The sequence below is a fragment of the Lagopus leucura genome, unplaced genomic scaffold (genome assembly GCF_019238085.1).
Source record: "Lagopus leucura isolate 7727_CA_CO unplaced genomic scaffold, USGS_WTPT01 Super-Scaffold_1, whole genome shotgun sequence".
Lineage (NCBI taxonomy): Eukaryota > Metazoa > Chordata > Aves > Galliformes > Phasianidae > Lagopus > Lagopus leucura.
In genome coordinates, this window is record NW_024962250.1 from 22,274,852 (window position 1) to 22,287,109 (window position 12,258).

General features: G+C 45.4%; 1 protein-coding gene across 1 annotated transcript; it reads right to left on the reverse strand.

Moving 5' to 3' along the window:
- Positions 1–747: 747 nt before the first annotated feature.
- TMED8 (transmembrane p24 trafficking protein family member 8) lies at positions 748–7,807 on the reverse strand. Its single transcript, XM_042864044.1, has 6 exons — positions 7,714–7,807; positions 7,451–7,529; positions 5,538–5,667; positions 4,483–4,624; positions 3,879–4,178; positions 748–2,945 (listed from the first exon to the last, which is right to left on the reverse strand). Exons 1-6 carry the CDS (start codon positions 7,805–7,807, stop codon positions 2,728–2,730), a joined length of 963 nt encoding a protein of 320 aa, XP_042719978.1. The 3' UTR covers positions 748–2,727.
- Positions 7,808–12,258: the final 4,451 nt, after the last annotated feature.

The following is a 12,258-nucleotide window of genomic DNA, read 5'->3' on the forward strand; positions in this document are numbered from 1 at the left end:
TCTGTTTAAGGGCGTAATGTTTTTGCAGGACAGGCACATACAGATTGGGATAACATGCCTGATTCAATGCTTCTGTTAAGCTGAAGTCAATGAGACTAAGAGATGGGGACAGTTCCAAACAAATGACCTGAGCCTTATTAAAAGGTTGGTCCACATTTCAGAAAGCTAGAACTGAGCAATAGGATCATCATCTACAAGACAGTCTGTCTTCACTAAAACCACTAACAAGTTACCTTGATAACTTGCACATACTATTTGCTTCAGTAAGCGACCAGAACTGGTAGTCAGGCAGGTCTTTTTCTCATCTTACAAGATTAAAATATGTATTTTGAATGAGGATATGATCAAAATACAGACAATGAGAGGAGAAGTGGCTGTGAATTAGCAATAGGAAGGCCACATTATAGGAGAAACATTTATATAGTGGCAATAACAGTATCCCACAGAACGCTGTGAAACTGAGGATCAGGATAAATTTTCTACAATTGCTGCGCATAGGTCAAAATTCCCTTTGTCATAAATAAATCCTAATTAAAAATTGGATCAGGTGCCACACAGTGTCTCATACATTAACCAACAAGTGCACATAGGGCCCTGCAGATTACATCAGAAAGGACCAAAGGCAGTAATTGCATTGGGCAGCGCTGACATTTTTGGTCAATTAAAGGTTACCTTCTTATTGTCAAAGAACTTCAAGGGCAAAGGGTTAAAAAAAAAACACCCCCCCTGGGGGGGGCCCCCGGGCGTGGGGGAAGCCCTATGCAAGTGGCTCAGGCCTGATTCAAATGCTGTACATAGACCACAAGATGGTTCTGCATCTCCCCAGGAGGGGGAAAAAGGAAGAAATAACATTCCCCAAGCTGCTAAACTAAAGATCACTTTACTATGACAGATACCAAGTCTTACTGTTCTACCTCCCCCTAAGGCTGCCCTATGTTTCCCTCTGCTTGAGGGACAGCTTTGCAGTTCCCCTGTGGCCAGGTCCTCTCTCTCCTTTGAGAAAGGTTTTCAACTCAGGGCCCAGAATAGCACCAGCTTGCTCCTTATCCTGGCCAGCTCTGCTTCCTGTCTGCTCACCCATGGAGCAACCAGTTTTCTGGTTTTCCTTCTTCCTGCTCCAAGCTTGGGCTGCTCCATTATAAACATCTCTCTCTCACACACGTCTTTTTGACCTATTAAGTGCTCTGGGGCAGCGAATAAGTGATCACAGATAGCTAGAAGAAGAGCTTGAACATAAAGAAAATTCCACAGCATTACAATATAGCCATAAGAGGAAATATACAGCCTTCCTAGTACAGTGAAATCTTTGGTCTTAACTACCCCAAAATCATTTTCTTCATCAATCCCCCTCAATAAAGGGAATGGACCAAATAGAGGTGCCTTACCTGGAGGATTTAAAAATTAAAACTCAGAATTCTACTAGGATCACCATGCAAAAAGCCATTCTGTGTCTCTGCAAAGAGGTAACAAAGTGTAAACACATTACTATTCTTAAAAAGAGCATGATTTTAAGTATTAAAATAAACAACAGTTGCTGATAAATGTGATTTAAAACTCATCTCTGAATGATTAACATAATCCTTGTTCAACTCTGCCAATACTCAAGCAGGAAGTGCTATCATAGCCACTAAAACATGTCAAGGAACTCTATCCTTCACCACATGATCAGGGCTAGCAATGGACTTGCTCATTCTGGTTTACAGAAAGGACTGGGAAAATCCCACCCCTTTTGAGTTTCTGCTCTTTTGCAACAACACCTCTGTAACAGCAATAGCAGCTGAGAAACTATGCTTCCCTGGGGAGCATCTTCCTTCCTATATATGCTATTATTCAGCTGGCAGCAATGCCAGTGAATCAACATGCTGCTACAAAGAAACATTTCTTGTGTATTTCTTGGTCGTATCCCGACCTTTTCATATTTATTCAATACAGCAGTAAACCATTTCTTCTGTTTTTACATCTGGATTACAGGAAAAAAAAAAACAAAACTTTGTGGTCACTGGAGATTTTATCATAATTTTTATATCTCTGTAATCTACAGATGCAATATCTAATTCTTGATCCAGAGGAAAATCTTCCTATGAACTTCTATTTGTGCACTCCCCTCCCCAGCCCCACACACTTTGCTCTAACACATGGGTACCATAGGTTGGAGCTGGCTATTGTAGCATGGCCACACTGCATCCCCACATATAGGAACAAAGGAAGTGCTGGCAGCTGGTGACACATAGTGGCAGTAAGTGATAAGTTTATCAGTGGTTTGGTGACAAGCCAGACATGTTTTTGTCTCTTCGCAGCTGATAGCTGCCCTCTAGTGATCCAGATACAGCAGAAGAGCCTGAAGATCTACAGAACAGCAACAGATGAAGAACTCTTTGACTTCATTTTGTACCACTGCAACAGAAAGAAACCAAGACCAGCTGCACCTGGCCTCTGGGCATTTACTGGCTATGATGAAGGCCCAACACTATACCTACAGAGAGCAGGACTCCCAGAGTTTCATACAAATAACAGTTGCCTGTGAACAACCACTCACAACCACTCTTCTCCACCAGGACAGCTGGGAGGGAGGGCATGGGGAGAAACCAAGTTGTGTCTGAAGAGTCGCTAGCAGAGTTGTGCCTTTGTTCTGTCACACAGAAGTGCTCATCAAGGAGTATCAGGGCTGGGTGGCAGCCTGCTATGCTCACCACCTCCTGTCTGCCATCCCTGCCCCTTCCCATCCCTTCAGCTAGTGTAAAAGACATGAAAGAACAGAGTCTTATTGCGGAGGAGAGAGTATGAGTTATCAAATTTCAGCAGGTAGATGCCCTCGCCTGGGTAGTCATGGCTGCCTGCCTGCACCTCCCGATGGCTGTCCCTTCGGTACACAGGCATGATTTCTCCATAGCGGTTCCGCAGAGAGCTTTTGGAGCCCCTTTCCACATCACCAACAGGGGCAAGTCCTAAAAGGGAAAGAGGAGGAAAGCATGAAAGCATCAGTTAAGCTATTAGATGGCTCATAAAAAGCTAAACAAGACCAGAATACAGAGGAATGTAAGCATTTTCATCTCGAGGGCTACCTATGATAGCATTACATTAGTGTCTGCCCTGACCTCTGCTAATACTACCCACAAAGCTCAACTTTTCTTACTGTGAGAAAAAGGACACGTTGAGGATCAGTTCTCTTCGCAATACTAATGAAACAGTACATACTTGTCCGCCAGCCTGGCCTACTCTCCCTGGACTTAACTGCACTTAAGACAGTTCACTCCTCTTATATATGCCACAACCAGGTCTCCTTAAGGAGGACCAGTGCTACTGACATGGAGCAAGGAAAAGGTGGAAAAGGTCTTCACTATAGCTTCACTGTTTGTACATCCTCAATTCACTCTAAGAATACATTTCTCAAATATGAACCTATACATTTTGGAGAACTTGCAAGATTGATTTCAGACACCAAAACCCCCAGGTGCACTGGTCATAAAGATACTGAAACCACAGAATAGGTAATATGCGTTTCACAGGTACAGAGACAGTCAGCACAAGTTAACGATACACCGGGACAACGTAAAAACAAAAAAGAACCTTTTGGTTATCATCTACTACCAAAAATTTCTCAGCTAGAAAAGCTTGTTATCAGCTGGAAGAGTGATTTCTCCTTAATTTTTCAGTGTATTAGGTTTCAAAAAATGCTCTTGGAGGAGAACAGACGTTGATAAGTGCTGAAGCAGGAAGGGCTAACCACTCTGCCATTTTAGCCTAACCAAACCCCAATGGGCTGCAGAGATAACAAGTGGACTGGGTAAGCAAAGTAGATGGAAATTATAGCATCTGACAAACATTCTTAGCAGCATGGCAACAAGCACCACAAAATAACTCTTAAAGTGTGCACCAACCTTCAATTTCTTCTTCCTCCTCTTCATCCTCCTCATCACTGGATTCGCTGACCTGAACAGTAATGGCAGTGCTAGTAACAGCGGTCCAGTCAAAATAGACTCCAAATCCAATGTCATAATCATCTGTCGCAAACTCCCAGCAGACACGTTTCCCATCAGGATGGGTTGGCACACGGACTGTCACCACCTCGCCTCGTTTCACCACCATCCTAGCACTCTTCTCTTTTCCCATCTTGGCTTTGAATTCCTTCATCTTCCCTGTGGTCCATGTAGTAGGTGGAGCCAGAGGGGGAGGCTGAGCTGAAGCAAGAGGAAAAGATCATCACCTCATATAACTACTGGCCAAATTACTGTAAATAGCTTCACTGTTTTCAGTAAAGCTCTTGTATTCTAGAGTCAGATATGAAGTTTTCTCACATCACTAGCAAGGAGCCCACAGGCCAGTGGGAAACAGCAGTGAACAGGAACCAGCAGTGCCTCTAAGACAGTCTCTACTGTTCTCTGGCCAAGGCAGGCACTGGCACTTAAAAAAAAAAAAAAAAAAAAAAAAAAAAAAAAGAGTGGCCACAGAGTAATTAACAAGTTAGGTCCTTTCATGCCTCACCTTTTCTCTGCTCTCCAAGGAGGTCTGCAGTTTCCAGCTCAGCTGAAAGGATATCCACAGCACCAGTGTGATCTGACTGAATCATGACTATATCCCCTGCTCCTTGATGTATGTGGTACTTGGTCATTCGAACAAGAGCTTCCTGCACAAAGTGCATACACCCAGTCACAAAGATTATAATGTAATAAAGTCCTCAGATGGATTTACAGCAACTCAGTAGTAATTAACGCTGAAGTCAAGTCAGATCCTGCAGAAGCTTTTGTTAGAACTAGAAAGAAGCATCTTGGTCTGAGGCACCTTGCTGCATTACTTTCCCCACTGCACCACACACTCCGCAGTCACACACTGCATTCATGTCACAAACCACACATCCCTTAGCCTTCCCAGGAGTCTCTGGGCAGGCACGTTTGCATCTTTCTGAGATTTAATTGTCATCTTTCAGCAAAGAAATAGCCTCGCAGATGCATCTGACTGCTCCCAGGAAGCACTCCCAAAGTGCTGCTTCTCTAGGGAGAGCCTTTCAGCTCTGTCTGTATCAGCACTGCAGCACAGTCACACTGACATCAACTGCATCCTGGGTAAAGGTCCATCTGGCTTACTGGGGCCAGCCCTCTTTCCATATATGAAAATACACAGCTCCTGAGCTGTGTGACACTTGCACGAGTTTTCCCAGCTGTATTTGTAATACAAGCAAATTGGCTGCTCAAGAAAAGAGACAAAAGATGGCAGATTGCCTTCCACTTCTATTCCATAAACATGCATGAAGGGAATCCCTAGAAGACCCAGACAAGAGGCAGAAGATAAGAATAACCCTGAAACCCTGGCACACCAGAAACTGCAAGGAAGTAAGGACTACAGTAGTACACAAGAGAGATTTTGCAAAGTCAGTCAGAACTTCTACCTCTCACTAACATATGGAGGACCATAAGGGTTCTGCTAAGATGAAAGTTGATTCACTTAAAGCCTGTCCCACAGTTATTAAGCACAGCAGTAGGGTGGAAGAAATGCTGCTGCACCTCCTTCCTTCCTTTTAGATGTCAGAAACAACCACCTACCTCTTTAGTGGACTGGATTTGGTCAGGCAGCTTCTCTTCTGCTTCAGCCACTTTCTGGTCCTCCAAAGTGCAACTGTCTTCCTTTGAATCTTCTATCACATCCGCACTCACAGATGACCCTATCTGCAACCTCTCAGAGGAAGAAAGTACCACAATTCAGTACTTATACTCAGGTCACAAGCAGCAGAGCTCAGCTGTGAGAAGGATCACTCCAAGGCAGCCAGAATTCAGAGGGACAGAGACACTGAGCATCCTGCCCAATGCCTTTGCAGAGAGCCCTTTGCACCCGAGTTCTGCCCTTGTCTTCTCATGAAAGTCTTCCACACCAGACAGAAGGAGTAACTTCAAAGACACATTCCATATTTAACGTCCTTTAGACAGCAGCTAATTCACTGCATAAGCTCAGCGCAGTGTTTGTGAGCATAGAAATTAGCAGCAACTTTCTGCTCAAGATACCTTCTGTTACACCAGCTACTACATGACATCAGAGGCCAACTAGCACAGTGAAAGGATTCAGAACAGTTTTGAGAGCCAGCCTGAAAATGTCCTACCACAACCTTCCCCATCAGAAATCCCAAGAAATACAGAGAACACACAGGTCTCTCTGCCATATTCAGACATGCTGCACAGACAAGAGAGCTGTACACCACACAACAGCAGAACAGCAACAGTAAAGAGGTCCAAGATCTGCACTGCGACGAGTGGGACATTCCAGAACAAAAAGAAAGGTTCAAACAAGGAAAAGAATGAGCAAGAAAGGAAACATTCCTGGCATTCTATCTCTGCTGAAGATTTTTTTTCTAAATTACTGTCAACAACAACAAAAAAAATCCTTTCACACGGGAGAAATAGTCCCATTAGCAACGGATCAGACTATTAATCTAGTGTGGAATAGCTTAAAAAAAGATTGCAGCTCCACTCAGAACATATTCCATACTGAGTGTATACAGAAGACTAGAACTAGAACAGGGCAAACACGGCTCATGCTGCCATGAGCAAGCTTTTCAAGCAGATCGACAGCATTCAGCAACTCCTCATCAAGCAGCCTTCTCGGATCATCCTTTTTGGACCCCTTCCCTTCAAAGAAGATTCCACGTACACAAATTCATCAGGTAACACCCATGAATACCCAGCAACTACTTTGGCCATTCCGCTCACAGCCTATATTCATTCCTTGAATAAGACTGGATAGAATAATAAAGAGTGATATAAAAAACGCCTGGACTCAAGAAGGCTGATATCAGTGTGATCCACATCAAACTAAGATGACATCAAACAGCTGTTTTACTGAGTCGCTTGCTGTTGTCTTTTCTTTTTTTAAATGAGACTGATATTTAACAAATAGTGTAATCTACTTTCTGACAAACTGAGCTTGCAGATTTCTGAAACTGTGTCCCAAGCAACACACGTACTCTAACAAAGTAAAACTCCATACACCCAGCCGTAACGACACGCCAAGCATCTGATAAGGTGGCCAGGCAGCAGCATTAGGGGAATGCTGATGCAGAAGACAAAAGCTGAAGAACAAAAACGTTGTCAAGAAAACAGCGTAAGGAATATGTTTGCTCAGCCTCCACACAGTGCAAGTGCTTAAGTACTGAACCGCCCTGAACATCTCCCGAAAGCTCATTAGTTCTTACCACAAACTACAAAACCTTCTGGAGTTGACTGCAACCTGATCGATTCTGCAGCATGAACAGGTGAGCCATGAGCTACACTTCGTCATTTCATAGGCTTTAAAACGTAAGCCCGCAGGGACAGCTGCTCCTACACCGAAACCAGCACACACTGCCCGAAAGCAGACAGCTCGGTCCGCAGCCCCTTCTCTCCGTCAGCACAGGGGCCGCTCCCGCACAGGTCAAAGCAGACCCGCTTACGCCCGCGGGGCACCGAACACACGAACGCTTTCCTACCCGCACGGAGAGGCGCTGCGCTCCGAGCCATCACCCCGCTGCTTTTCGGGCTCCGTCCTCTGGGCTGCGGCTTCATTTTCTAACAATCAAAAGGCAGGGACAGAAGTCACTTTCCATCGGGAAAGCACTCGGACAGGAGGCGCTCAGGCAGCGCTCAAACGAGGACCCCCGCGCTCCCCGCCTGCCGCCCGCCTCGCGGAGCCCGACGGCAGCCCAAGCCGCATCTCCACGCCGCCCCCCGCCCGCCGCAGTCCGGCACGTACCCGAGGAGAGTTCGGCGCCGCCGAAGCTGCCCGGCGCCCCGGCAGTCGGGGGCTCGAACCGGGAGCCCGCAGCGACAGCCAGCACGTCCGACATGGGTAGGGCAGAGCCGGCGGGCGCGGGGCCCGGGGCGGCAGCCCGCCTCGGCGGAAACACCCGAACGAAGCCGAAGCTCCGCGCCCGCCGCCGGCGGAAACACCCGAGCGGAGAGAGAGGCGGAAAGAGCCGAGTGGCGTGCGTGCGGGAAGGGGGCGGTGCGGGGTACCGCGGCTTTTGTGTCCCTCCCCAACAACGGAGCCAATCGAGAACGGGTTCCGCAGAGCCGCCGGCGCGCTGCCAGCGGGGGGCGGGGGGGGCGGCGGAAGGGAAAGCGGGGTGCGCTGCAGGAAGTGGCGGTTACCGAGGCAATGGGGGGACGCGCGTCCGCTGATGGGGCCGAGCCCGAGGTTGGGGCTCGCCCGCCCAGTCCTGGCCTGGGGAACCGCCGAGGTGGCGGAGTGGGTGTCGGGGCTCGGCTTCCCTCAGTACCAGGTGCGGGGCTGCCGCTTCCTGGGTCGGAGGCCCTGGACACCGTGATGGAACAAGGGGGAATGGGTTTAACGGAAAAGAGGGGAGTCTTTGGTTAGATGTTGGGGAAATTCTTTACTCAGAGGGAGGTGAGGCGCTGGTGCTGCCACCCAGAGAAGCTGTGGTGCGCCATCCCTAGAGACACTGAAGGCCAGGCTGGATTGGGCCCTCGGCAGCCTTGCACATGGCAGGGGCTGGGTGGGCTTTGAGGTCTCTTCCAACCCAAGCCTTTCTGTGATTTTATGATTCTACAACACTGGCAGGGGATGGCCGAGGGCTATGGACCTGCCATCACCTTCCCTTCTGCTTCTCTGCCCAGGAGTGCTTCAGAGCCAATGGCATCACTGGCCGCCGCCTCATCCTGGTGAACTGCTCCAGCCTGCCAGCCCTGGGCATCACAGACTTCAGACACATGCAGGTGCACATGTGTGCTGCGGTGCTGCGGCTGCCTCGGTCTGTCAGAGTCCAGCTCCAGCCTCTCCTGCTCACCAGGGTGCAGGGCTGTCACTCATCTGTCCAGACAGATTTTGTGTGAGCAGTGAGCCTGAAACCAGGCAACTGGTTTTGCTCAACCCAATGACTGTGTTATTCAGGTCTTCAGATGTAACTCTGTAGCTGACTGGGAGCTGCAGGCTGCCATTCCAGGACAACATCATCCCATCAGAAATGCCTTGTCTTTCTTTTAGCCTGTGTTGCTCCTCTGACCCTAGAAAATTGCTTTGTAAGATGCAAATGTCTTTCATAGGCACTCCCTCAGAATTTCCTTTCAGTAATTTTCCACTTACTGATCTCTTTGATTTAATTTGTAGAACATCTGCAAATCTGGGCAGCTTTAACCTGCAACAGTCAAACTACGATTCTCAAGCAGCAGGAGGGCAACTCATTATTACTTCCTTGTTTATACTCTGCTGAACACAAATGTCTCTGCTTCTTCCCCATTTTGTAAACATGTAATTTTCTGGTTATTTTCCTCTCAAGATCTTGTTTCTTTAAAACCACCAACAGATAAGCTAAGGTTAAGGCTGTGGCTTGCCCTTCCAAAGATTCCTGAAGGTGCAGAGATGCAGCATTTCATACTTACACTAAATGTAGGTAATTTTTGTATCCTTTTAAATTCATTTAGTTTTCACTAGGACCATGATGAAAAAGAGAGTCTTGATCTTTCGTTTACTCCTCATTTTATTTTCTTATCCCTCATTTAGGGATGGCAATAGGAAACACAAGAAACCTCACCTAAACATGTTGCATAAGTAGGTCAGTATTTGAAACACACTCAGGTTTACTCTTCATTAAATCACACTTCTTTTCTACATACTGTAGTTCTATTGAAACCAGCAGCTGTATAGTGGTGTGAGATACCAGAGACACTGGCTGTGAATTTAGGATTAACATCAAAATAGTAAAGGATCCACTAATACTTATTGCTTTTTGGTTTACTTCCCAATATACCACTAACACTCAGCCAACGCAGGGTTTAGCCAAAGGAAATCTGGATTTTTAAAAGAGATTTTACACATCACTGTGTACGTACACTGTGGAAGCAGCACAGATGTTCCCAATGTTTTATAAAGTGTAAAGTAGAGGAATTAATAGTGATTTAGGTTTATCTTGCCTGGGACATGTGGTTTGACTGCTGCGGCTTACAGTTACCCGTCACCTTAAAATCAGCATCAAAAAGAAAACTACTGAAGATAAGTGCTGAGATACCCAACAGTATGTACCCTGTGCAACAGTAGTCATAGCTAGAGAAGCATGAGCTTAGATTTGTTTGAATAGTTCCAAGAGATATTTCAATCAGGAATGGATCTGCTGTCTGAATCACGGTCATCCACTATTGACTGTGATTTCAGTTGTAATCACGTGTTTTCCCTTAAATGCATCCTCCCTTTTGACAATCAAATCCAGTCTCTTGCAAAGTCAAACTTCTATATCTTGAATACAAACAAAAGGTAATAAAGACCTTTGCCATAGAAGAAACATATTTATGTACTAAAAAGAGCCTTTAAATAACATGTAGGAGGAAACCTAGATAAAACTGCTTTCCACTGATATAAGCTACTGCTGTAAGAAACCACATCAGAGACACAGCTAATGCAGAAGGAACAGAAGGAGGTCTGATTTGGGATCAAAAGGTACTAGGTTTTTACATAACCCGCAGTTCAAAGCAGGTACATATATACCTGGTGATCAGAGCCTTCTGAGCCTACAAAGCGTAGACGTGCAGAGACCTGGCACGAGAAGCCAGAGGACAGCAGAGTTCAGACTGCAACAACAGAGTTGAGTGTCAGCGTCCCTGTGAGGTCCTTGTAGGAGTATGAAAGGAGCAGAGAGGAAAATACCAGCTCAAAGTCAGGTAGTGGATCTAAGACAAGCCTAGGAATAAAACAGGTTTTGATTTAGTTGTGAACTACCTTTAGTTCAGTTCAGTTCAGTTCAGTTTAGTTTAGGCTTTAGTTACTGGCCTGCTTTTTCTTCCTATTTTCATTATGTGGCTAAGAAATTGAAACCGACCACACAAATAATCCTTAAAGGGAAATGTAACAGAAAATTGAACTGATAAAACACATCCAAAATGCTTGCAGCTCTTTCCTAGGAGAGCAAAGCTCTTCAGGGAATAAGGACAGGACTCTTTTGGATCACAGATGGGAAAAGTCATCTGGTTTTAAAGGAAGGTGATACCTAGTTGCATTTATTCTCAGAAGTTAGATGGGATCATTTACCCAGTTGTAGTACTGCTAGAATTGATTCAGTGATTCTTTTTGTTATCAGAGCAAGTTGACTTAAATTTCATTTCCTCTTTCCTCTCCATAATGGAAACAGGGATTTGAGGCTGCACTTACTGAGCCAAGCCAATTGCTTCACGTTTGATTTACAGTTGCTTTCTGAGGGCACAAAGTGGAAGTTCAAATAACCAGGGAGAGAGAAAATCTTTGTGCTCCAGTGAATAGCATATGAACACTGCTTTTTTACTCTAGAGTACCAAAAAGCAATTTCACCTCTAAGCTTCCCTCTGGCTGAGCAGTCTTAACTGTTTGTTTGAAATTGAATATGCTGCCAAAAATATTTATTAGTACCATGAGTTTTAATGTTGATCCCAGAGGTGAAGGCTTCACATTGCAGTGCTGGCTTTGTTCATACAGAAACCTTTCAAGAGTATGTCTAGTTGAAGAAGAGACAGCCTCTGCAGTCAGTCATCTGCACTTACCAAAGTTCTTATATGATTTTACCAAGTTCTTTATATGATTTTTAATCCCCAGCTCCTCATTGGGATATAGGGATTTTATATGGTAGTTGTTTAACAGCTAGGGAGAAGCTAAGCCACAGGCTAGAGAAATCAACTGCAAGACCTGCTTTTTCTCTTGTAGAAAGTGAAGGAGAAACTAACCAGGCCAGGGTAAGTGTTAGCTGACATACTCCAGCAAGCTTACAAATTAGACCATCTTTTTCCAAAGCTGGTGAGTGAAGATAATCTCAGAGTTCAGCAGAACCTAGATGTTCTTCAAAATCATGCTCCATCCTGCTGCTTGTTTGTGTCTTCTACCTCTACCCTACTTGGGTGGGATTCAGGTTCACAGAGGTCCAAGCTGACTGTGGCCCATCTAGGGACCTCAGTAAGAGCGTACTGGAGCAGGTGCAAAGGTAACACTGTAATGCTGCACACGGGGGCATGCAAGCTTCCCAACCAGAAATATCAGGAAAAGACTGATAGCAGCCAAAGCCTGATAGTTACTATAGAAATGAGCATGATAGTATCAGTTCAATGACACAGAAACATTTTGCAATATAGGAGAAATAGCAGTTTGATAAAGAACTACACATTAAATTTTATGAGAGCTTCTCAGCACAATCAAGTGAAGTTACTACTGATTTTAATTCCACTGTACTGGTATTTTAAAGTATATCAAAGGCACTGAAAATACCACTCCAGTGTTATTTTGATCACAGATAAAGTAGTGTACTGCTCTTGAGGCTCAAAGCAA

What these genes read in the sequence shown, in the direction of transcription:
- TMED8 (XM_042864044.1), bottom strand. Translation starts at nt 7,807, where the DNA reads ATGTCGGACGTGCTGGCTGTCGCTGCGGGCTCCCGGTTCGAGCCCCCG. An exon ending in CGCAGCGCCTCTCCGTGCGG is followed by an intron (nt 5,668 to 7,450) that starts GTAGGAAAGCGT and finishes TTCCTCTGAGAG; the next exon opens with GTTGCAGATAGGGTCATCTG. An exon ending in CCTTGGAGAGCAGAGAAAAG is followed by an intron (nt 4,179 to 4,482) that starts GTGAGGCATGAA and finishes CTCTTGCTTCAG; the next exon opens with CTCAGCCTCCCCCTCTGGCT.